General features: G+C 45.9%; 1 protein-coding gene across 2 annotated transcripts in view; it reads left to right on the forward strand.

Annotated features, from left to right (window-relative positions):
- Positions 1-3,689: 3,689 nt before the first annotated feature.
- LOC119957304 (golgin subfamily A member 7-like) overlaps positions 3,690-27,086 on the forward strand; it is a 42,472-nt gene continuing 19,075 nt past the window's right edge. Inside the window, exons 1-4 of one of the 2 annotated variants that reach the window (XM_038785158.1) lie at positions 3,690-3,708; positions 22,595-22,720; positions 24,776-24,928; positions 26,620-26,721. In XM_038785158.1, coding sequence (XP_038641086.1) covers positions 3,706-3,708; positions 22,595-22,720; positions 24,776-24,928; positions 26,620-26,721 — 384 coding nt within the window. In that variant the 5' untranslated portion in view covers positions 3,690-3,705. Of the gene's footprint in view, positions 3,709-13,356; positions 13,462-22,594; positions 22,721-24,775; positions 24,929-26,619; positions 26,722-27,086 lie in introns of those variants that run through there. The other variant, XM_038785157.1, reaches the window with a different exon arrangement.

A 27,086-nucleotide genomic window follows, 5' to 3' on the forward strand; every position in this document is an offset into this window, starting at 1 on the left:
GGCAGTCTGGGACCTCAAAGGAAAAAAGGATGAAGCTTTAGCTGAATGATTTGATTTGATTTGATTTATTATTACCACATGTATCAGTATACAGTGAAAAGTATTGTTTCTTGCATGCTGTACAAACAATGCATATCCTACACAGGGAAGGAAGGAGAGACTGCAGAATATAATGTTACAGTTATAGCAAGGTGTAGAGAAAAGATCAACTTAATACGAGGTAGATCCATTCAAAAGTCTGATGGCAGTAGGAAAGAAGTGGGTTGGGTATGTTTTGGCGCCGCCCTTTTGGCACCGATCATTTGACACCGCCATTTTGGCGCTAAATTGATTTGGCGCTCATTATTTTGGCACCCAGCTGTTTTGGCGCCTTTGTTGTGTATTGAATATATTGCCAGGAATGTAATGATAGGTTAATAATAATAGATAAAAACATGACATTTATTTCTAACACCAAATAACAAGTAAAATGAGTATAAAAGTTTAATGCATTTCATAGTTAATAATATTAATAATAATGGATAAAAACATGACATTTATTTCTAACACCAAATATTAAGTACAATGAGTATAAAAGTTTAATGCAGTTCATAGTTGTGGGCCAAACCACGTAACTATTCAAGTGGATCCCGTGAATCAAACTGTTGTGCGATGTTTAAGATATGCTCATCGGCCTTAATGTATTTCAGAAGTTTTTGATTTGGAGCATTCCCGGCAATCAACTGCTCGTAGTAAGCATCACGCCCTTTTTGAATTTTCCTTATACCATCGATGAACTTCCATATAACGGGATGGTTCATTCCTAATTCTGCATATATTTTTCTGTGTGCTGCTTCAGCATGATTGTTTGTTCGGTCCTCACCAGCTACTGTTTGCCTGTACTGATTCCACATTTCTGTAGGAAAAAGTGGCGGATGCCGCCCATTGCCTCGTCTCATAGTCCTCCTAGCGTAATTATCTTCGAGCCAATTCAGCAATGGTTGAAGTTCATCAGGTAAGTCCTCCGATAAAGCATCGATGTAGACATCCATGTGGGACTCAGGTACAAAACATAATGCTACGATCATTTTCGCTTTTAAGTTAGAACAGTGACCGTTCATCAAGAAAAGTACTACATTGGCTGGAAAGGACTTCGAGGCATCCAGGGTTGTGAACACTCCTTTCTTTGGGCTGGATATTCCTTCCCCTCCCTGGCGTGTTCTGCAGCGGGCAGAGGGTAGCTCACCAGTGGCTGGGGTGGGAACTCCTGAAACCGCCGTTGTCAATGGGGTTTCACGTCGAACTCACCCCTCGCCGCCGTGAAACCCAGGAGGGGCCGAGTGTCGTCGGCAGGACCATGAGATCCCGCCAGTGTAAACGTCTAGAAAATCCCACCCAGCATAAATGTTAAAGGATAGCAGCACTGTGGGTGCACCTGCACCACCATCTTCTCAAGGGCAATTTGAGATGGGCAATAAACTTGGGAAGCCAGGCTCGCGATGCAGGTAGGAATCGAAAGACAAGGAGCAGAAGAATAATCAAACATCATTCTTTGCAATGACAATGATGAAATTGCAAAGTAGTGGTCTCATTCTAATGCCCAAGTGATAAACGTGCAGAGATTTATCAGCCATCAAAATCCTCAGGTCAGATTACTACCTCAGCAACGGTTGTTTCCGATGAGCTGCATTAAGAAGCTGCAGCGCAGTTTTATTGTGTTTTCGTTCCCGGTGGCAGTTGTCAGGAGATGATTCCAATTGACACATAATGACACCCACACAAAGGTTTAACAATCATTATGTGTTCAGCCAATGATTATCTGCTGCTGATTATGGGGACACTCTGTTCTGAAGATCCTCACACACATATCTACAGAGAGCACATAAACTGTATTCCACATGTCTTTTTTTTCTAACTCTAATGTTCATAAATTGCAGGGGTTTGTTGCAGGAGGGATGTTGCAATTCACTCCTGTTCTCCTGGACGGAAGGATACATAATTATTGAGGGTTCCTGCTCTTTATTGCTGTCTGTTGACCCTTGCTGAAAGTTGGGAGATCAGATGAGAATGGGATTGGATTTAGCTGTAAAGTCTCCCATGGTTAAATAGCCATTGGCCCTCGTCATCATTCATATCCTTGATTGATTATCCATTACAGATAAGTTCCATATGTGCTGGGCACCCTCAAATTCCTCACCTATACTGTTATAGTCTGTACAGCAAGCAAGAAGGCCATTCAGCCCATTGTGTCTTTGGTAGAACGACCTCCTGCTTTCCCCATAATCTGTAAATTATCTTCTGTCATTTATTTACCCAGTGCTCTTTGAAACATTTTTGCTGAATCTGTTTCCACACCCCTTCAGGCTGTGCATCCACATTATAACAATCTGCTGGGTAGAAATGTTTGCTGCCATTTTGTATCTGGTTCCTTTCCAATCACTTTAAATCTGTGTGCGCTCCTTCCATCCCTTAGCCAGTTAAAACAGTTTCTCCTTATTTACTCTCTCAAAACCATTCATGATTTTGAACACCTTAACCAAACCCCTTCTTAAGGTGTCAGATCCAGACACTCAGCACTCGGAGCTTATCTAACCAGAAGCAGGCCCTTTGGCCAAACCCGATCTCACCCCACCTACTGTGCAGGAAGTGTCATGTGACAGATCAATCTGAAACAGAGTATTCGCTCGGCTCAGTGGGTAACACTTGCCTCAGACTCAGATGGTCACTGGTTCGAGCCACACTCCAAAGAGGACAGAAGTTAGGCTGACATTCTAGTGCAGTGCTGAGAGAGTACTACACTGTCACAGCTGCCATCTTTCAGATGTGGAGAAATTAAAGATGTGTCTTCCTTGTCAGGAGAACTTCTCCATCCTTAGGATATCTGGGTCAGGAGGGCTTGGAAGTTGGTGACTTATCTGAATTGCACAACTGCAAGAAGTTTGTTGTTCTGTTGTAAAACTGATTCTATTCCAAAGAATCATAGAATCTCTACAGTGCAGGAGGCCATTCGGCCCATCAAGTCTGCATCGACTCTTCAAAAGACCACCCCACCTAGGTCCAATCCCCTGCCCTGTTCCTGCAACCTCATCATTAGGGGCAATTTAGCATGGCCAATCCACCTAACCTGCACATCTTTGGACTGTGGGAGGAAACCGGAGCACCCGGAGGAAACCCACGCAGACATGGGGAGAAGGTACAGACTCCGCACAGTGACCCAGGGCTGAAATTTAACCCGGGTCCCTGGAGCTGTAAAGGCAGCAGTGCTAACTACTGTGACACCGTGCTGCACATAAAGGAGAGGAGGGGAATTCTCCCTGGTATCCTGGCTAATATTTATCTCTCACCTAACCAGTACCAAGCATTTTATCTGCTTATTATCACATTGTTGTTGCTGGGAGCTTGGAGGATGCAGACTGGCTACTGTCTTTTCCACGTTACTACACTATCAGCTGGAAATTGCTTTGGGATATTCCAAGGTCCTGAAATTCACTGTTTTTCATTGTTTATCTTTTTTCAAAGCATAGAACTACGAAATCGATGAGAAGGTGCAAACAACAATAATCTGACTCAATGTTTATTTTGGGAAATTCCTCCAATTTTCCTTCCAGGTTGTTCATCACAATGTCCTGGTTATTGATCTTCGGTTTCTGGAGGAGTCAGGTGCTGAACCTAATCCCACAGCCCTGCCAAGTTTCAAAACAGAGGGTGTGACGTGACTCCAGATCAATGGTGAGTACATTAACACAGGTTTTCCAGTCAGATGTACAGGAAAACACACATTGTATCCCTAATGTCACAGTGTTCTCAACGTGTCAACAAAACAGTGTTTTCCCAAACCGTTTACTGCCACTGACACACTTCCTGAGCGGATTGACCTCTGACCCCTTTTCAAACTCTTGGCACCAGCAGAAGCCGCGGAGTCAGGAAGTTAATGAGTTAGTGCTGATGATATGTTTATCCTCCAAATAAATTGTTGGTAAAATACCTGACAAGGGTCAACCAAATTTCACGGAATCAGATTCCTAAACTTACGGGAGATTACCAGAGACCATTTGAAGGAGATGAAGGAGAAAATATCAGAGAATGGGGAAAATAAAAATCACCCAGCTGCTCTGGATATTTAACACTCTCAATTAAAGGACATATTGTAATAACCCTCACGAGATCCATGGGGACGACCCGATCCATCTCCCCTTGAGACTTGTGGAATACAAACTTTCCCAGGAATGAGGGCAGCACGGTAGCATTGTGGATAGCACAATCGCTCCACAGCTCCAGGGTCCCAGGTTCGATTCCGGCTTGGGTCACTGTCTGTGCGGAGTCTGCACATCCTCCCCGTGTGTGCGTGGGTTTCCTCCGGGTGCTCCGGTTTCCTCCCACAGTCCAAAGATGTGCAGGTTGGGTGGATTGGCCATGATAAATTGCCCTTAGTGTTGGGTGGGGTTACTGGGTTATGGGGATAGGGTGGAGGTGTTAACTTTGGGTAGGGTGCTCTTTCCTAGAGCCGGTGCAGACTCGATGGGCCGAATGGCCTCCTTCTGCACTGTAAATTCTATGAAACTATGAATGGATGGAGGCCCATCAGCTGGAGCTCACAGAATCATCTCTTAAAAGAGATTGGGGGCGGTATGATCAGTAGTCCTGCTTGGGACCTATGTGCTGTACGCCGCATTGCAGTCTTTCTCTTCAGACTGAAAATAAACGGTGTTTTGATTAACCTTCTTGGGTCTCCTGAGCTTTTATACACAGCAAAGGGTTGGGAGATCACAGTTTAACGGGTAGAATATCAGCTGGGATCAGATTTTAGTGATGGTTATGTTCAAAGATGGGGAGATTTCTAACTGCATTGTCCATGAGTCGGAGGATTAGCTGTTTTATAACAGGTCTGTTGCATCCAATAACACCTTGGAGTAAGGCTTATCCTTGTGAAAGAAGGGGTGACCACAGTTTATATCCTTTCTGAATTTTATTTCCACTGACAGGTTTCAGACATGGTTTAATTGATTGCACTTTTACCTCTGAATCAAAGGTTAATGTCGCACTGCAAGGAATTGTGTACGGAATCCAGGTTGGCACTCCAGTGACATACTGAGCACTGCCCTGTCATAACTGCATCGTTCGGATCAGTTTAACCGAGTCCTCATTCTCTCAGGCACTGCAAGAGATCCCGTGGCACTATTTTGAAGTGGAAAAGTGGAGTTATTCCTGGTGTGCTCGACAATATTTATCCCTCACATCATAAACACAGATGATTTGACTATTATCACATTCCTATTTGTGCGAGCTTGCTTTGTGCAAATTGGCTATCATGTTTCCTGTATTGCAACAATGGCGACACTTCAAAAGTATTTCATTGGCTGTAAAGTTTGGGATGTCCTGAGGTCATGAAAAACAAGTATTCCTTTCAGTTAAAGTAAGGATGAGATCATAGATCATAGATTTTACAGTGCAGAAAGAGGCCATTCGGTCCATCAAGTCTGCACCGACCCTTGGAAAGAGCACCCTACTCAAGCCCACGCCGTCACCCTAGCCCCGTGACCCAGTAACCTTGCTTAACCTTTTTGGACACTAAAGGCAATTTAGCATGGTCAATCCAACATAGGTTGCTGATTCACTATTACCCTCTTTACGCAGTCGCACAAAGTTAAAATAATCATACAATTTAATCTTTTTAAGCTTTATTCTCCTCTATCCTAATGATTCTTGATGCAGAGCAATGTTAAAATGTTGTTTGATAATTACTCCTGGGAAATGCTTACCAACACTTTGCTGTTTTATAGGTGCTATATAATTGGAATTTGTTGTTGCTGTTGAGGCCTCAGTTGCAAACAGAAGAAATTGTGTTCCCTCCCGCACCCCCACTCCCTAGTTCCCTGTTACTTTTTATATGCTTCTCTAGTCCTTAGACTCACCAGTAAGTGAGCAGTTTTGACTATGTGGATGTGACGAACAGATTTAAATGATCAGATGCAAAGCAGAACTTTTTTTGTTGAAATTGAGATGTGCGGTAATCTCAACCTTTTTTGAAAAAAAGATGTAAAAATATAGATAGACTCAGGAAAGCAGACAGTGCGACATATGCTCTGCAGCCATAGTCCCATGGGAGGCGTGGGAACTGCTGAGTCCTGACTACCAGGGTCAGTCAAGCCCTTAGTCACTTGGTGAATAGACAGTGGGGGCATGGGTCATCGAGGCTTTTTTTCTCTGAGTATGGATGGCTTCTCTGAATTGCACAACTGCAAGAAGTCCTTAGAGCGGCTGGAAAACTGGGCTGATCCTTTAGAGAGGAGAATAATAATAACAAACCCAAATGCTGATGGAAGAGTTTTCACAATGAATTATGACGCTATTTGAAGCCATCAATGCCCCTTTGTAAGCGAGTGCAATCGTCACTTGCGACTTGCCTGGTCTGACAACTATCAGCTCTTTATTTTCAGCCTGCCTGATTAACAACTTCTCCCATTTATAAGTCTCTTGAAAAGTTTAAACCTCAGGGTGCAAAGTAAGACATTTATTTTCACGAAAAGAGCTTTAATTAGGACTTGGGAGGTTTTAGCTTCTGTGCTTGGGATAGGTGTATAAAAACGGAACCTCGGAATCTGCATCCAGACCTCGGTCTTAGGCCTGTGAGGGTGCGGGGTGGTGGGGGGAGAGGTGGGGGAGGGGGGGGGGGGGGGGTGACAAATGTGTACACCAGGGCCTGGAGAGATTTTGACTCCTGGCGCTAATTTCCATATCCAACTTTGACACACTTCCCTACCCTCAAACCCTGCTACCAGCTGGACCCAGCAGGAATCGGTGCTTCTCATCGGGTGGAAGGAAGTGGGAATTCCAAGGACTTGAGGAATTCAGCACAGCTATCCAGTAGGTCTCGCAGAGAGGGGTTGGGGGCGGTGGGGGAGTGGGCATGATTTCATTGCAGGGCCCACAATTTAAAAGGAAATATACATTATTGAGCTGGCCTGGCCCCGCAATTTACTTGAATGAGCCTCTTCTGACCCACGTTTCAGCTCCTGACGGGTTTGGCCTGGCTGGGAAGAAGCTGCTGAGGCATTGGGATAAATTTGCAGATTAGACCATGCTGTTATCATTGGAACTCCCTCTGCACTTAAAATAAAACATTCATAAGATTTGGCATCTCTGGCACCCCCAACATTTGTTACACATCCATAATTGCCATTGGCACGATGGCACAATGGTTAGCACTGCTTCCTCACAGCGCCAGGGACCCATGTTCAATTCCGGCCTTGCTTGACTATCTGTGTGGAGTTGTCACATTCTCCACATACCTGCGTGGGGTTCCTCCCACAGACTAAAGATGTGGGGGTTAGATGTCTTAGCCATGCTAAATTGCTCCTTAGTGTCCAAAAGATTAGGAGGGGTTACGGGGATAGGGTGGGGCGTGGACCTAGGTAGGGTGCTCTTTCGGAGGGTCAGTTCACACTTGATGGGCCGACTGGCCTCCTTCTATACTGTAGGGGTTGTAAGATAAACCGATTGGCTTGATCGGCCATTTCAGAGTCAACCACATTGCCACATTTGCTGCCTTAAACTTAATGGGCATGATTCTCTTGCCCTCCAGAGGGCCTCCCAATAAGCCTCCAAGCCTTGCGGGATTTACCCAAGTGCTGCACGACGCCGGAGTCGGAATTCTGCCAAAAAGGGCGGGACCAAATGACACTCCTGGAAGTATGTCTTAAACCTACTTACAACCTACCAGCCTGAATCCACCAGTGCCCCTCAATAATCCGGCAACCCCAGGGGGCTGCAGCAGGCACCAATCAGTGCTGGCCCACACAAACGTGGACCAGGCAGAATGGCACCAGGGCGGGCCCCCAGGCCATTGGACATGCCTGGGTGGTCAGGGTAAGTGCAGGGTGGCTCACTGGCCCTCCCCCTGGAATAGGGGCACTTTGGCACTGCTCAGCTGGCAGCATGGCACTGTCAAGTCAGTAGAAGCACTGCCTGGGTACCAGCAAGGGTGCTCAAGTGCCAGGGTGGCACTGCCAAGGGTCAGGGGCCGAGGGGGCCATGCCCATGAAAAGAAGGTGGAGGAGGGGTTTGAAAGGTGGGGGGAGTGCTGGTCAGGTAAATAGGGGCCTGAGGTAGGTTGGGGGTGATGGGTGGGGGTCCTGGAAGGGAGGGAGTGCTGTTAGAGGTTTGGGCAGCCTGACGGAGGCCCCAAGGACCCTATTACGGGGTGTCTTCACTTGGGGGTTGTGGGGCAGTGCCCATGTGCGTGGGGGGATGACATCGATGGGGAGACAAGCTGACTTAGTGATCGGGGCACCCTTTCAAAATGGCGGCCCCCAATCTTTGCGTTCAGCTCCTCAATGCTAAAACATATTCTGGGCTGGATTCTTCCAGCCGCCCGCCACAAGATCGCCATGGGCAAGACGCGGGCAATGGAAAAATCCATTGACTACGGGCGGAATTCTCCAGTCGTCGGAGAATCCCGCCCTCTAAGTGTGGGCTAAACCAATGAGAAACTCCCAAGGACCCAAAAAGTGACTAAGTGGAATTGAATTGCAGTGGGGAACTCCCTGAAAAATCCGGCACAAATTAAGTTCAAAATTTTGTGGGAGAATCGGTTGTGGGGGTGAGACCCACGCAGACACGGGGAGAATGTGTAAACTCCACACGGACAGTCACCCAGAGCCGGGATCGAACCTGGGACCTCGGCGCCGTGAGGCAGCAGTGCTAACCACTGCATCGCCGTGCCACCCTAACAAAACCTTAACTGATCTCAGTCTTAACCAAAGTATATTTTTTTGGCACATTTTAAGTCATAGCGGGTTTTGATGGAATAAATAGAGAGGGATGGTTTCCAATGACTGAATATTCTATACAGATTTACGGAGATTGGCAAAAGAAGCAGAGGGATCATGAGGAAATGTTAAAGGACCGAATGGCCTCATTCTGTGTTGCACTATTCTATAATTCCATGATTTTAAAGGTTGTACATTTACCCTGGCAGACAGAGAGAGAACCCTTCCTAAACCTCCACGAAATTCCAACAGAATAAAGCAGTGGTTAAAAAATGGACCCACAAACAGGATAGAGCTGTGTCAGAGGAGGGCACAAAGATCACAATGAACATTTCTCAATTATCTTCTATGTCATGTCAGACATACGTAAAAAAATTGGGGGTCCTGTTCTGTGGAACAGCGCGGTTATCCCACATCAGAGCAATTCACTCTTTTTTTAATCCTTTCACAAGCACAATTGGACTATCTGTTCTTATTTATCTCTGAGAATCTGCTGGGGCTGGCTCTCGATACATCACCACTGTCTGCTCCCCCCAGGAGTTAAAGTGGCCCTGGAGAATATGCTGCTTTTCAACAATAGGGGTATTATGTCAGGTCACATGCAATGTATTATCAGAAGTACTGGTTCATAGTGACTGAACAAGACATTTGTAATTTTATTACATTCACCCAGGAATTTGTCTTAATGGCCAGGGATCAAATTCCATGAATTTTAAGTTGTCCCATAAAATCTATCAACTGATGTAAGTTAATACTAATATATGCTTCTTTATGTATTTGGAAAGATGTGGATCTGTTTAACACCTTTCATGAATCAAGAACACCCAAAAGGGCTTTATAGCCAATTAAGTTCTTTTCCAAGTGTTGTGGAATTATACTGCACAAAAGGAGGCCTTTCAGCCCATCATGCCTGTGACAGCTCTTGATTATTTAGTCCCACTCCCTTACTTTTTCCCCATAGCAAGTCTCGACCCTGTTATAAGGTAGAAACCATATATTGTGTCTGTTTTTGTTCATCACCCAGAGGACACAGCATATAGGTGAGTGACGTGTATCAGGTTGCAGTTGGGTATTTGGCTTCAACTTAAATGAGGTGTGGATTTGGGGAGGTGTACTCTGAGCGTCTTTAGTGTTTGCGGATGGCCCTGGGATATTTGCTGCATGATGGAACCGAAGTGTTTGATTTATTCTCTCATGAGATGTGGGTGTCGCTGGCAAAGCCAGTATTTATTGCCCAACCCAAATTGCACTTGAACTCAGTGGCCCGCTCGGCGATTTCAGAGGGCAGTGAAGAGGCAACCACCTTACTGTGTGCCAGGAGTCACATGTAGGCCAGACCGGGTAAGGATGGCAGATTTCCTTCTCCGAAGGACAGGGGTAAAGTAGATGGGTTTTTAATGACAATCGGGGTTGAAGGCACGTCGAGAGAGATCAAAGGCCGGCATCTCTTGCGCTCAGCATCACCACTGAGGAGGCTGTGGTATCTGCCGGAAGGCTCTGAAACCAAAGTCCCTGGATCAAGGAGTGAGCCAGACCACAGGGTGAGTAATATGGTGATGTGAGGTTGTGGGAGGGGTGGGCTCACAAGGTGGGGGCTGCAGGGAGAAGAGACGGGGGGGAGGGTAAGAAGCAAGGGGAAAAGTGTGACTCTCAGTATCTCCCACCCCCTGACTCCCAAACACACCTTCCAGGATCCTGAATCCAGCAGGTACACTCTGTTGTCACATTTGACAGTGTAAATCTCTGCAGAATGAGTCTTTGCACCTTAATTAGAAGGTCAGTTTTAAAACCGAGGCCTTTTGCAACCCATCACTGATTTGATCAAAGATATTGCTTTCCAAACTCTGTGTGAGGGAGGAAGGGAGAGGGTATTTTTGTCAGGATGGCTGTCCATTGTCCATTTGTCCATTGTCACAAGTTGTATGATTGCAGGAGATAAGAATGATCAGACTGACCCCAGCAGCAATATAGTCAGACATTTTCAGACTGTGAATTGTTCTCAGTACTGGTGTCTGTACCCTTGGGTTATTGTGCTCAGTTAGTGGCTTTGTGACCATTTTAAATTCAGACCATAAAGTATTTTTGTTCACCGTGTAATCAGTCAGCCCAGCATAGATTAATGGACCATAAATCTGACAGGCTCAAGAACCATCCTGAGATACATTTGAAACATGGAACCAGATAGATAAATATATCTATCTTCATACACATAGGGACATGTGGTGAATGTACTTCACCTAATGCATGAGCTATCTGTACTGCCTGTATAATAATGTGACCCATGACCTGGAAGTGATGATATGGGCTACTTCCAGGTACTGTACTGGAACCCTGGTGGGCTCCGCCTCTGGCTCTGCCCTCACCGGGGCCATATATAGTCCGGCCACCTGTGGGTGGCTCTCATCTGTACAGCCGACTCTGGCAGCCGAGTTTATGGATATTAAAGCCTAATGTTCACTTGTTCACATGGTCTCACAGTGAATTAACGGTATCACAGGACAGGAATAGGCCATTCAGCCCTTCAAGCCACTCAATGAGATCATGACTAATCTGTAATTTAACTCCGTCCTTACGCCTTGGCTCTGTATCCTTCATTTCCTTATCTTGCCAAATCTAAAATGAATAAAACAGAGAATGCGAGGAAACCTCAGCAGATCCAGCAGCATTGATGGAAAGGGAATGGGGGCGGGATATTCCCGGTGGCGCGGGGTGGATTAAATGGGAAATCCCATCAGTGTGCTTCCCACCAGTACTGACGGTGCAATTCCGATTGCGATTTCCCCACTTAGTGAAGTTAATGCTCCCCGACCTGACTCGCCAGGCGTCTGACTCGCCCGCCCCGGGGTACAGCTGAATACTGCTATATATACAGGGATCCTTGTAGGGGAGGCTGAGGAGTGAGCCTTCACTATCAGCGAAGTTGTCCTGCACCTTAGAACTAAGGATCCACTGAGCCTCCATCCAGATGATCTGTCTCAAGTGGGTTGTTAACTGCGCACACTTTTGTCCTTCCCATTCATTGACAGTGTGTTCCTTGTCGTGCAGGATCACCATCGGATAAGACTGGACCACCCAAAGGCAGAGTCGCTGCCCCTGCAGCACTCGACAGCATCCTGGAGGGGATATTCAAGGGATATTCAAGGAAACCCGGAGTGTTTCACTCCGGTGTTGGAGGCCGCTCTTCGCCCCCTATTCTACCCCCCCCCGGGGGGCTAAGGGCGGCGTTGCGAGAAACTCGGCCGCCGGGCCTTGATGCTTGCGTCAAAGCGGTGCGCCGAGAATGGCCCTGCCAGCGGCGCCTAAGTGATGTTAGCTGCGCATGCGCAGGTTGGCCGGCTCCAACCCGCGCGTGCGCGGTTGCCATCTTTCCCTCCGCTGCCCCGCAAGACGTGGCGGCTTGATCTTGCAGGGCGGCGGAGGGGAAAGAGTGCGTCTCTTAGAGATGCCGGCCCGACGACCGGTGGGCACCGATAGCGGACCAGTCCCCTCACGAGCATGCCCATGGTGCTCGATCCTCTCTCCGCCCTCCACAGGCCCCACACTTACCTGTCACGCGCTGTTCACGCCGGCAGCGATCAGCTGTGGTTGCCGCCGGCGTGAAGCCGTCGGGGTCATCAGGCCGCTCGGCCCATCCGGGCCGGAGAATCGCCGGGAAAAACGGCAAGCGGCGATTCTCCGAGCGGCGTGTCCAAAACGCGAAAGAGTTTGACCGCTGCCGATGGTTTTGTGATGGGTTGCTTGGCCAGCAGCGTCCCAGACGGTGACTGAGATTCACCACCCGGGCCTGGGAGTGAAGGGGGCGGAGCGCTTTCCCGGGGACACCACCCGACAGCCGCCGCCCAGCGGGGGCCTTCCCCGAGAGGTCGATCCTAGAGCCTCGGAGCGGCTGCACACCCTCCACCAGCGGGTGTCCCGACGCCGTATTCACCCCGGCCGCTGGGCACCCGTCAGGGGTCTGGGGGTAGGAGAATTGCGGGGGGTGCCAGGGCGGCGTGGCATGATTTGCCCACCCCTCCCGCGATTCTCCCACCCGGCGTGGGGAGCAGAGAATCGTGCCCTTAGTCTCACCCATGGAGTTTGCACTCTCTCCCGTGTCTACATGGGTTTCCTCCCACAGTCCAAAGATGTGCCCGTTAGGTGGATTGCCATGATGTGGTGATGCCGGCGTTGGACTGGGGTGAGCACAGTAAGAAGTCTTACAGCACCACGTTAATGTCCAACAGGTTTGTTTCAAACGAGCTTTCGGAGCACTGCTCCTTCCTCAGGTGATTGGCCAGGGTTGATGCGCGGGGTAACGGAGGATAGGATGGGGTATGTGGGTTAAGGTAGGGTGCTCATTCAGATGGTTGGTGCAGACTCGGTGTGCTGAACAACCTCCTTCTGCACTGTGCGTGGGATCCATGGATTTCCTGGGCTGATTGGAGTTTTTTGCTTTAATCCTGCTCCAAACTACTGTCCTGATGTAATAAATACAAATGCATCATATCAATAAAGCAACTTTCAATCTGAGCAATATAAAGACGAGCGAGGTGAAAGGTGTAAAGAATGTGAAAGGCTATTTGAAGTTGCAATGTTGTCTTGTGTGCACTTTGGATAGCGGCCCTTTTGTTCCAGGCGGAACTCTGAGCGTGGGAGCCAGCTACCCGGAAGTAGGCGGAACTCCGAGCGGAGGACCCAGCAACCCGGAAGCAGGGGGCGGCTCAAGATGGCGGAGGTAAGGAGAGAAAGGGGGAGTGGAACTGACGGGTGCCCAGCGGCCGGGGTGAATACGGCGTCGGGACACCCGCTGGCGGAGGGTGTGCAGCCGCTCCGAGGCTCCAGGATCGACCTCTCGGGGAAGGCCCCCGCTGGGCGGCGGCTGTCGGGTGGTGTCCCCGGGAAAGCGCTCCGCCCCCTTCACTCCCAGGCCCGGGTGGTGAATCTCAGTCACCGTCTGGGACGCTGCTGGCCAAACAACCCATCACAAAACCATCGGCAGCGGTCAAACTCTTTCGGGTCAGGCTTCAACCAGAGGTCTGCCCCGGTAGAAGATCCTCCTTTGCTGTTTGGATGGAGAAGAGCCAGTTGCCTCCCCCCCCCCCCCCCCCCCCCAGAGTCCTGGACAACATTCATCTCTCCCTCAACCAACATTACTTTCAAAAGCAAATGTCTTGCACATGATGACATTGTTGGCTGCTGTATTCCCTGGACTGAGCTGTGAAAAGTCCATCATTGGCTGGGAATGGTGTTGCGCACACACAAGTCTCTCCTTTTTCAATCGGTGACTTCCTCCTTGTTTTGTGTTGTCCTATTGCGTATTTTCTTTTCATGTGCTGCATGATGTGTTTGAGCTGCATGCAGAAAAATACTTCTCACTGTTCCTCGGCACACGTGACAATAAACAATTCCAATCCAAGTTTTGTACGTGGCCATTTCGCAAGAGTGAAGTTTAAAAATGGGAACAGCAGAAGGAAGGGTGGACAAGGAAGTTCCCCCGTGTCAATCAGTGGTTGTGATCTTTCAGCCGATTGTACAAGAGGCTCTCCGAGGAAGAGTTACCCAGACTCGAAAAGTTAGTTCTGTTTCCCCTCCACAGATGCCTGTCAGACCTGAAACGATTTCCCAAGCATTTTATGTTTTTGTTCAGATTCCAGCATCTGCAATAATTTATTTTATATAATTATAGAAAACTGTATTAATTGTCAGAGGGGAATCTCAGGTTGCCGATATTTAATTCCGTGCTCCTATGCGGAAAAGAGATGTCTTTTCCTCTGCTTTTTTCCACTTTCAGGTGTGTGGTATATTTGGCAAGTAACATTGTGTGTAACAAGGTTATACATCTGAGGATACTGGACTTTGTTTTGGATAGTGTACTTTCCGTAGTGATTGCTCTTTTAATGAATTAGACTTGTGTACTATTGGGACCAACTGCTGTCTCTGCTTCTCCTTTTGAGTGATCTATTTAGTTGCTACTTGATCCCTTACTGCAAATCTGATGCCCCCTGTCTGCAATTCTCCGGTCATCAGATTCACTTTTCCTTCTGGCAGCGCACCGCTGCCAGTGGGTTTCCAGGTGGGGTGGGTCCCATGGGAAATCCCATTGACAAGCAGTGGGAGGATCAAGTTCCACCGTCAGTGAACAGCACATGGCCGAGAAACGTGCGGCTGGGGAACCGGAGAACCCTGCCCCCTGTTCTGAAGAGTGCCTGTTGCAATTGGCAATTGAAAGACACATTGTAATCTGCGCAGGGAACATGAGATTGCAACTGTGCAGGTCAACAATTTTATTCCCGCTCCAGCCTCCACTCACTGCCAAACCTACAACACCCATTTTCTATACAGATTTGTGCTGGCAGCATGTCAACATCTTAATGTCTTGGTTTTGGGGAAAAGAACATAAAGCTCTTTAATTTGCTGCTGATTCATTGATTTATTTATTGAAGATGTGACTGCCAGCAAGTATGTTTCTCTTCTCCGAACGTGACATGATGCTGAAGCTTCTGTGATAGGTGATTGATTTTGTTTTCTTTCTGTGGGAGTGAGTCAGACTGGGAGATAAATGAGTGGTTCAGCTGACCTCATGAATTGTTTCTCATCATTTGAAAATGTGATTTCATAATAAACATGCAAATGCTTCTGAATTCCCCTGCCCTTCACTTCTGCTGCTTAAAACTCTGATGTATGCTGTTCACACCTTAAGTCATGAAGATGATTTCTGTATTATGTTTACCTTGCTACGTCTTTAGGTGCTGTGCATGTCAGTAGTTCTGTTTCGCCAGACTCTTGCAAATGATGCTTGGAATTTGTGAAAATGTTTGGTGTCAGATTTGCAAGATGGTACAGCCTATAACTGTTAAGCTATTGTTTAATATTGGAACAATTGATTACATTATGCCGTAAAACAGTACCTGTGTCAGATGAAGAGGATTCATTCTGAACTTGTCCTGCAGATTTATTTTATTATCTGCTAAATTCTGTGACCTGGTGATGAAAACGAGTTGTTTCACCCTAAGCTCTCTGAGCTACCTGTGTCCCTTCACATTCTCCTCTATTTTCATCACTCTATTCACTATTGGTGCCTGTGCTTTCAGCTCACAGGGCCTGAAGCTCTGCAGTTCCCCTCCCATATATCTCTTCCCTTAAGAAAACTCCAAAAACCTGCCATCTCCACCAAGCTATTGGTTATCTGTTCTAATATCTGTTAATGTGGCTTGGTGATAAAGTTGGACATTTCTGTGAAGCATCAGGTATTTTACTGTTTTAAACTATATAAACTATTGATTGTGTATTAGTGGGCAGCACGGTAGCACAGTTGCTTCATAGCTCCAGGGTCCCAGGTTCAATTTCCGGCATCGGTAACTGTCTCCACGGCGTCTGCACGTTCTCCCGAGTCTGCGTGGGTTTCCTCCGGGTGCTCCGGTTTCCTCCCACAGTCCAAACATGTGCAGGTTAGGTGGATTGACCATGCTAAATTGCCGTTAGTGTCCAAAATGGTTGATGGGGTTACTGGGTTAAGGGGATAGGTTGGAAGTGTGGGCTTAAGTGGGGTACTCTTTCCAAGGGCAGACTTAATGGGCCGAATAGCCTCCTTCTGCATTCTATCATCTATGAGCTCTGTTGCCTCTCCTACAATATAACATGAAAATCTCAGATTTCGTAGAATTTACAGTGTAGAAGGAGGCCATTCGGCCCATCGAGTCTGCACCAGCCCTTGGAAAGAGCAGCCTACTACCCAAGCCCACACCCCCATCCTCCCCGTAACCCTGTAACCCCACCCAACATTTTTTTTAACACTAAGGGCAATTTAGCATGGCCAATCCACCTAACCAATGCATCTAGGGAGGAAACTGTGGTGGTACTACTTCAAGGCGTCTGACATCATTTCAGTTTGTTTTAATGAGAGATTTAATCACGGGCTCTTTAAAATGAAGCCTCGGTTCCTTACCCACATTCCATTTTGAAATTGTCAATTGAAAAAAGGGGAAACTGCTTTGAAGTCATGATGTATCATTGGAATGATGCTAATCAATGGCTTGTTTAGTGTCCCATCTTCTGATGCCATTTTGAACCACTGTCAGTCAATACTTGACACTTTGGTGATGGTACTATGCTGCATCTGATGTCAAGTGTCCTTTCCCTCAACTTTCAGTTTACCCGCAGCTATGTTTCCTTGCACTTAACATCTGGCAGAGTAAGGAAACCCTGATTCAAAGCATGGCTTGTTTTATAAAGCTTACTCTTTGGCACATTACAGGAATTGAGTCAGTCTCTTGTGTTCCTTGGACATTGACAAACTGTTTCAAGTTTCACTGTGAAATGGTGTGATGTCATCTGACGGGCTTGAGTGACTTGCATCAACTATCAGCATAAATATCTGCAGAAAGTTGAAGAGCTGGCTTTGGAATAACTTACCTGCCAAGCCACAGGGGTATAAGTAGCTACACAGGTGTAGCTACACACCTGAATACTTGAACCACTTTTTATTGCACATTGAGAATGCAACTGACCGCCAAGATAAAGCAAGAGGCCTCAAAGCAGTTTAGAACCTGCAAAGTACTTTAGATTTGTGTTCACCTTTTGTTTTTGTAGGAAATGAAGCAACTAATTTGTGTCCAGTTTTCCCACAGAGAGTAAAGGAGCAAAATAACCTTGTTGTTAGAGTTGATTGAGGGATGTATGTTGGCCAGTGCACAGTGAGCACTCCTTTGCTCCTCTTGGGAGAGTGCCAAGGGATCTTATTAGGTTTACTGAACGGGCAGGCAAGACCTTGATTCAGTCATTGCGATAAACCCAAATTCACTTAATATTGCACTGCGGTGTTCGCCTAGGTTATGTGGTCAAGGATGGTGGTGGGGTTTGAACCCACAAGCTTTGGCTTGGAGGGGAGAAATCTTTCACTGATTTGGGCGGTCTGGGGCGGGAGGAAACTAATTTTTCTGTATTTAAAGCTGCTGCTCCTTGCTGGGGTATTTTCTTGTTCTTTATTTTGCTGGAAAGTCACTTTGGGTCCAGATCACAGCTGCTGGCTAAATCATAGATTCATAGAATTTACAGTGCAGCAAGTTTGGAGGAAGGGGAGAGATTGGAAAAGGGGGGGGGATATATTGCCAAGAATGGATCAGTTGAGTTGTGCAAAACAAATGGAAAACCCAGGATGCACAATAACTTCTTTTAAACTGTAGATTTTTTGAGTTCATGGTGTTCAAAGAAGAGTGCCTTTTTCTCTATTTATTTGTTTGCCTCATGATCTGCTTGGCAGTGAATGGTTTGGAGGAAAACCCTCTGTTGTCGATGAAAGTGAAATTCATCTTCACAGTTCTGTTGAGGAAATAACACAATTCCTGCACTGGGGCCTACCCACAGAATGAAAGATAATGTTTGAGTGCAAGCATATTTTTCCGCTCCTCTTCCTTTTCTGAATTCCAAAGGACCTATTCTTTCTTCAACACCCGATTTAATCACTCCCAATAATCACTTCTCTTCCTTCCTCCCTACCTTGCAAGCAAAGGAGATGTAGCACCTGCCGTTTTATTCCCAACCTGACCACCCCCAACATGTTCATTCAGTTGAAACAGCAATTTACCTGTGCTTCTGTTTACAGATGTAGCTGCTACAGTAGTAATCTTCTCTACATCAGGGAGACAGATGCCGATTTGTCCACTAGTGTGACCCTGAGCTCCTGGTTACCGGCCATTTTAACTTGCCACCCCTCTCCCACACTGCCCTCTACCTCCTGCACTGTTCATTCAATGAATGAAGTTTGACGTAAACTCCAGTGACACCTCATCTTTCCACCTGGCACCTCCAGCCTCCTGAATTCAACATTGAGTTCAAATGTTTTGGATCACAACCTCTGCTCCCATTTCTTTGGCCAGCAGCCGTTGCTGATTCTGTAGTTCCTATTTATACCTCTTAGAGCCCTCTTTTTGTTTATTTACTTGCCTCATTGCCATCTCCTTTGGCCTTGCAATACTATCGCCGTTGTCGTTCACTCTCCTTGCATAGGTTATAGACTTGGCCTTTTGTGCTGTCCCTACCTCTGAAATTGTCTAAATCTCTGTTACATCTCTGACATATTTCCTGTTCCAGTGAAAGGTCATCTGTTTGTCTTCCTGTAGATGCTGCCTGATTTGCTGAGTATTTCAATCATTTTCTATTTCTTCTGTTGCAGTGTAATGTATCTCTATGTCACTGTAGTGCGAAAATAGGGACAACAAGATAAACCGCCCTCAGTGGAATGGCAAAGCACTCGTTTTAGAGCTGAGAAAATAAAGTCATGTGGGTGGATTCAATGCTCATGTCTTTTTGAAAAATAAAGCAAAGAAATATTTGTATTGGCTTGAACTCCCAGGATGTTGAATTTGGCAAAAAAGCAGGATGTGATCCAGATACACAGAATGGAAGGCCCCAGGCTTGATTCTTATCTTGAGCTGAACCAGGGCAGCAGATGGAACGGGACAGTCAGAGTTCAAAGTAAGCCAGAGATGGGATTCCTGATCACCAGCCAGTGACCAGGCATAAAATGTTAAGTAGAGGCACCATTGTCTGTGAGCTTCCCACCCCACCATGTTCCAGTACTCTGCTAACACATTCCTGTGGTTACCAGCATGCGCATCTGGCTTTGCACTCCACCATGTTTGGAAGCATTCATGGCAAGAAGCACAGAAATTGTCTGGATGAGTAATATTGGCCTGTTATTTTCATGCTATCATTGTGCAACCTGTATAATGTGGACATCTCAATGGAAACTATTTTCCCAAAACTGCTGAGAGTGCACACAGCAAGCCAGTTGAAACTGGAGCTCTTCAATTGGCTATGGAACAGAACCAGTTCACTTTAAACCTTGTTTCACCATGGTGGGTTCAACCTTTCTGTCTGGTTATTTCTGGCACTGTCATTTTGGGGGTTTTAGCCCAGGCAACATAATTTTGTTGTGAAAAGATTAATAATCAGTACTTGTATATGGGACCACAGAATGTTTTCTTTCCACTCCTTGTGTACTTCACTGATTGTGTTTTGGGGGGTGTTGAGGAGGGTGGTGGATATTGTCAGGATACACAGGGGCTGGGATATTCATATAGTGGCAGAGATTGACCTGATTTTGCCGTTGCAGCCAATCAGATTGACTATTGGCTGGGAATGCCTGTGGCAGCAGGCCACAGCCAGGAAGAGATGGTGTGTCTCGGTATGAGGAATGGGGTTGGGTGTGTGGAAGATCTTGTAGATTTAGCTTGGTGGGAGACTGTGGCTAGGCTTGCCGTTGTTTGATTATGGGGCTAGGAAGCAGGAACCAAGGTGCTCAGTTTCGCTGTCAGGTTTACTGAGGCCCAGGTGAAACATGATTGGCCCAGGTGAAATTAAAATGGAGGTAGAATCAGAGGCATGCAGCTTTCTAATATTTTAATGACCAAAGTGCTCTCGTCCTGCCTCCGTGAAAACTGGAAGTGGGTGGGTTAGGATCGAATGTCATCTTTTGAAACATTTTTCACATCTCTTCCCCCCCCCCCCCCGCACCACACACTATCTTCTGAGGGTTAAAATCCCCCTCCCACTAGCCCCCAAATGTATTAGCAGATGATTCCATTTTATTTCTGCACGTAAAGTTGTGAAGTTTTAATTTAATGTGGCATTGTAGGAGAAGTGTCATAGAAAGAAGGCTGCATTGTGCAATTTGCACAATGCGCTTAGTTTTATTTATTGACAAAGGATATAGAATTGCAGGAGGATACATGACTTAATGGGTCTTGCCTGATATATCAGTTGTGTTCATAAGGGTTGAGCTTATGGCGTGTCAGGTTATCATGCTGATGTTTTCTATATCACCTGTTTGGATATACTCAACTTACACCAGCCAATACCTTGTGACTTCCAGTTCTTGTGACATGCTTAGCGTATTCATGTGATTGGAAATTAATTTTCCTGTGAGCATTTGTTTGAGGATACTTGGCCACATCACAGAGCAGTCACCTTTGTTAGCATTTATTGGAACCGCACACTTAGACCTGATTGAATGGTGCACTTTCTGCTTTATATTTTGATCCTTACCCAGCCTCCCTGACGACTTATACCTACACAGACCAAGCGATCCCAAAGAGACAGCAGAATCATAGAATTTACAGTGCAGAAGGAGGCCATTCGGCCCATAGAGTCTGCATCGGCCCTTGGAAAGAGCACCCCGCTTAAGCCCATCCCTCCATCTATCCCAGGAGCCCCACCTAACCTTTGGGGCACCAAGGGGCAATTCAGCACGACCAACCTACCTAATCTGCACATCTTTGGACTGTGGGAGGAAACCGGAGAAAACCCACCCAGACACGGGGAGAAAGTGCAAAGTCCACACAGACAGTCACCCGTGGCAGGAATTGAACCGGGGACCCTGGAGCTGTGATGCAGCAGTGCTAGCCACTGTGCCAGAATTGTTGCCAGATCTGCTAGTTCAGGTTTCCATGTGCTCACTGTCACATCACTGACTGCACTCACTTTACATCTTTGAGAACACAAGGCTGCAATGCATCTGGGATTTCATTTTCCAAGGTGCAGCATTTGGCAATCAGCCGGTATGACAAAAATGTTTGCCATATCATGAGAAAAAGGAGTAATTCTTGTGGCGATGCATTGGTTCAAATGTTGTTCCAACTCTCCCTACATTTGAGTGAAATGATGGACTGAAAATCTTGTCCCTTCATTGATTGCAAGAACCTATATGTGGGTGGCATGTGGCACAGTGGTTAGCACTGGTACTATGGCGCTGAGGACCCAGGTTCGAATCACGGCCCTGGGTCACGTCTGTGTAGAGTTTGCACATTCTCCCCAAGTCTGCATGGGTTCCAACAACCCAAAGATGTGCTGGTTAGGTAGATTGGCCATGCTAAATTGCCGCTTGGGGAAAATAAATAATTGGGTACTGTAAATTTTTTAAAAAATCTATTGTGTAAGAATCTGTAGCTGTAAACCAATTTCAAGAGAGTGCAAGTTCCCTGTATATTTGGTGATGATTTTGCACAAAGTATGGATGCACTGAAATCCAAATTGTGCAATTGTGGAGAGGGAGATGAAGGTATTTTAGTAATGCGCCACCAAGTTAATTTAGCTTCTGTCGATGCCATTATTTGTCAATATGTTTGCTGTCGACTCTGCATATGAAAAGTGGGCATGAGTTCTGTACTGCCAGTATGATCATCACGGCTTGTTGACCACAGAAATTCAGCCACCTTTCCCTGTCTGTGGCAAAAATAAAATGCACTCAAATTTACCTCATCTTTCCATTGTATTCTGTCTATGTCTAAATGCGCAAAATAGTCTTTTTCCTATAATATTGCAAGATGATTGGGATCAGCAACCCCCTCCACGTATTGTGAAAAGGACAGAGTTTAGACGTGTACAAAATATTCAAGTATACAAATATTTCTTCCAAGAATTGCATGTGCATAATTTGTGGTGTGGTATATGTGACACTTTCTCGGAAGTTTATCCTTTGTTGTGGCCAAATTTGCTGGGATGGAATTGGCTTCATGTTTTGCCATTTCATACATCCACTTGCATCAATTGGAGAAAAGTCAATTATTTTCCATGTTTCCCCTTCTTGTTGCAACACCGTATGTGCTTGTGACTATCTCAGTCATCAGGTTACCCAGCACACCAGCCTTTTCCTGCCATCCTGTTCTCCTGTCACAACTTGTGAAGCAAAACTGGATATCTGTTTGGTGCTGGGGAAGATCCTTCTTATTTCGGTTCCTGTAATATATTGTTGAGAATGATATCTGGCATTAAAATCACTTCTTTTGTGGAAGGCCTGTGAAATAGTAACTTGTCCTATTTTAGACGTGACTAACATTTGGGAGTTTTCTTTCATGTTTGCTGCTTTGTAGACACACTGCTTGCAAGACCTGAGGCAGAACACAGCATTGGCATCGAAAGTCTTCATACAGAGAGACTACTCCGGTGGAACGGTCTGCCAGTTTCAGACTAAATTCCCTTCTGAGTTGGAGACTAGGGTAAGATGAAACTTACAGTATTGTTTGAGAATACAGCAATGTTTAGGAATAGGTCATTGCCACATTAAACCCTACACCTGTTAATGTGCCAACCCCACACCTTTGCTTTCATAGTCTTATTTCTCTGCTGTGTCTTTCATTCTTTTGTGATGTGTGTTGTAGCTGTGATTCCTGTCAACTTGCATTGCAAGTCCTTTTTAAAAAAAAAAAGAGAGAACCCTTTTTTTTCCAATTCTGGGGCAATTTAGCGTGGCCAATCCACCTACCCTGCACATCTTTGGGTTGTGGGTGAGACCTATGCAGACATGGGAGAATGTGCAAACTCCACACGGACAGTGACCCGGGGCCGGGATCAAACCCGGCTCCTCAGCCCTGAGAGGCAGCAGTGCAAACCACTGTGCCACCGTGCCACACTAACTTGTACTGTAAGTTTTGTGTTCTTTGTGTTCTTTGTTCTGCCTCAATAATTTTCTGCTGACCTGTCCACTCGGGTCCCCAAATCTTTTCTCATTGTGACTACTTCAAGTTCACCCCATTTCTTCACACAAAATGTTTTTGCCCTTGATGCCTGCTGTGTGTGAAGGCTGAAACACAGCTTAATTAGCAGAAAGGTGGACAGTAGAATGTGCCAAATTACAAGGAGAGGACATTGTAGGTATTTAAATCTGGTAAGTATGGTGTGTGTTGTGTGGCTCCAAATATGCTTCCTTTTCCCCCTCAGACGTGCACAGTTACAACTGATTAGACCAATGGGGTTGGCTTTCGGTTGACACATCCTTTGATTTGACTTTCAATTACTGCTCAATATGAGCTTTGGTACAGTCCATGCAAGCAGTTCCACAATGGGTGACAATTTAATGAGAAATGTGGTACAAATGACAAAAATCATTCATTTAAAGGGCTATTGTCTATGACTTGTGTGGTCCTCAATTGCTGGAAACTTTCTATGCCAAACTGTAGTAAGAGCTATTTAAGCTGACCATGTCTGTTAGAGGAAAGATTTCTGTGGACTGGCCGTAAGGTGACTAAATCTTGCCCATCTGCTCGAGAGGGCGGATTGCTGCCAGGAATTGGACCCGAACTTGACTCTGATATAAACAGCTAAGCTTCGCAGTTGACTGTTTTGTTTGCGTTACCCACTCATTTCCATAGCTCCCTTAACCTTCTCAGTCAGTTGTAATAACAGAGAATGCTGGAAAACCTCAGCAGGTCTGGCAGCATCTGTGAAGAGAGTTACAGTTCGTGCTCCAGCTCTGGGAACTTTGATCAGAACTCCTGCTGCCGATTTCCAACATTTGCTGTGAATTCCGATTTCTAGCCTCTGCGGTATTTTGACTTTGTTTTGTTCAGTCAATTGCTGTACCTGCGAATGGAGATGTTTCTCGCAGCTGGCTGAAGTATCATTCGAGGGGGGGGGGGGGGGTGAAACTGAAGTCAGCTGTCCTCTCTGTGGGGGGAGGAAGGGATCATTGCTGTGATCTGCTTTGTACTGATGAGGAAGCCAAACGGCAGCATTTGGTGCTTGGCAAATCTCGCATTCGTCAGCAATAACATGATGGTTCTGCCACAAAACCCTTGGTGCAGATTAGTCTAAGCACGGACTTTGATGATGTGGAAGCACATTCTTTTCTCGCGTACGTGGGCCCTGTTTTGTGTGCTGCTGTTCCATTCTGTTGCTGCCTAATCTTGGCTCCCTGGTCGCAGTTATGGAAACTTCTGCCCAGACTGGTGGTTGCAAACTGCTGAGCTAGTTTGGGATTTTATTTTCCTCCACATACTCCTTGGACCACACCCCAAAAAAGCCAGGGACATATTTGAGAAACGTGATTAGTTTTGATTTTCTTGGTTATTTTCTGTATCAGGACTTTACTAGATCTCCCACCCAGCCACTTATAGTTGAGTTTTAATTTGGGAGGTACGTTTATTGGCAATAAACTGTGAACTTACTTTAGTTAATTGCAAGTGAACAATAACCTGTCCGTTTGGGAGCTGTGGTTGAATTAAAGTTGCCTTTTTGTATTTCTGATTCCTGTGTGAATACTGTGCTCTCCGCAGATTGACAGGCAGCAGTTTGAAGAAACCATCAGGGTACTAAACAACCTATATGCGGAGGCTGAGAAGGTTGGGGGGCAGTCCTATGTGGAGGGATGCTTGGCATGCTTGACAGCTTACACCGTTTTCTTGTGCATGGAGACCCACTACGAGAAGGTGAGTAGATTCGCAGTACGGATATCAAGTCATGTCAGTGGGTAGGACTACTCCAAGCTAAATGGTGTACTTTGGTTCTACAGAAATTGGAATGGCAATAAGACAGTTGCAACCCCGAATCTGTCCCACCTCACCGTCTGAAAATGGTTTTAAATCTGTAAAGAGGGAAGGTGGCAGCTTGTATTTGGGGTAGATTAGAACAGCTAATCTCTTCCTCTACAGATTCTGACTAACTAACCTGCTGAACATTTTCAGCATTTGTGAATTCTGCCAGTTCCTGTTTGCAGAACCTTGGTGGTGGTGTTCTGACGCACTCTGCATTGTTAGTTTACATTAACTTTGTCTTGTGTAGACCAGTATTATGAATACAGGGTGAATGGGCAACATGTTCCCAAACTTCTGTCCCTGCTTCTGTGCGAGGCCTGTGGCACATGACCAGAATGAAGTCGTTCCATGTTGCTCTCTCCAAATGCACAAAGAAGAGGAAATCAGCCATTTTTTTAGCAGTGAAAATTGTTTCCCTTGCCAGTGCTCTACTGGCCCCCTTATTACTAATCTTCTGCCCATAATGTGAGTTTTGAATGACTCCCATTGTGTTTTTTTTTCTGGAGAATGGTGCATTAGTCACTTGAAGTCTTTCTGACACTTACCCCATTAATGGAAGCTCTATGGAAAAGATAGCCTTTTAAAAGAAATGTGGAAATTGTTCTCCTTCCACAGATTGTGATGGAAACTTGAATTCATACTGCAGGGATTGACTGACCAGAATCAAATCTGACTGCCGCTGATTGTTTGTGCCTTTCTTGTGACCTGAAATAGTATGCATGAGCTAATTAAACTATGAAGGCTCCCTTTTATAAGCAGGCAAGAGAGAACTAGGCACATTTTCTACCCAGTGAGAATGTCTGTCACAAATTATTGATTTTGAAAAACGATCCAGCTTCTCCCATTTCAGTTTTGGCTTGTCAGAGATCTGGAGAATAGCGGAGTTGAAGTGACTTCAGCCTGCAGTTTGGCAGCCTTTCTGTCGTTCATTGCCAGAGTGACTGACGAGCAGTATTGATGAATAGATAATACACATTCCACGCTGGCAGAGGCATGCTTCGTCCTTGCATTTAAAGAAACCTCCTTCTGCACCCCTAATGTTCACAGACAACGTCCCCTGCCCCCCAAGAATAGATGCAGCGAGCCATTGATTTGTGACTTCCGTTATATTCTGTGTTTGAAGAGTAAACTGGACCTCTTAAAGAAAATGCAACATTTTTTTCAGCAAATGTCTGGACAGACAGTGCGTCTTCGGCCTTAAATTGAGTATTTTGCTTTCTCTCTGACCCCACCATTCAATTTAACCTGAACTTCTGTGGTCGAGAGGGTGGTCCGATAACCTCATCCCACCTCTTTTTCACCCGCATCCGAGAGCATGCCTCGCCCGATCTTCGTCATAAGCCCTTAATGTGCTCGCTGCTGCCATCTCGAGGGTGATTGGTGTTGGGAAGCAATTGCTGGGCTTGCCAGCAACACCCACATTTCACGAAAGAATGGAAAAAATGTGTGTGGTTGCAAAATTATGCACCAGTGGTCTGCTGCAACCCCCATTTTTGGTAATAAGTCATACTTAAACAGATCAAATTGATTTTTAAAACTTATTTCCTGCATTTATGTTGTTGATCCTTTTAATTTTTTGGCTACAGGTGTTGAAAAAGATCGCCAAATACATCCAGGAACAAAATGAGAAGATGTATGCACCGCGAGGCCTCATCATTGTCGATCCAATTGAAAGAGGATTGAGAGTTGTATCCTTCTCTGGTTACTGGTTCCTTAATCCACCTGCTAACCTGTTCTGAACATTGTCGATCTTCCTTCCATAGCTGTATGGAAGGAGATTTCCCAATGTTATTTTGGTGGCACATATTTTAAGCATAAAAGTATTGCATTTTCTATTCTCATTTAAACCTTGACAAAAGCTGGGCTGGAATAAAAGACGCCTTTTTGTATTTCTTCCAGTTCCTGTGTAAATACTGTACTGATGGGCAGTAGTTTACATGTCGTCAACAAGGTTGAAGTTTCTTTTTAAAAATAAACTCGGAATCTCCAGAAATGATTTTTTTTTACACAGAGGGTAGTGGGTGCCTGGAACTCGCTGCCGGAGGAGGTGGTG

The sequence above is a fragment of the Scyliorhinus canicula genome, chromosome 26 (assembly GCF_902713615.1).
Source record: "Scyliorhinus canicula chromosome 26, sScyCan1.1, whole genome shotgun sequence".
NCBI lineage: Eukaryota > Metazoa > Chordata > Chondrichthyes > Carcharhiniformes > Scyliorhinidae > Scyliorhinus > Scyliorhinus canicula.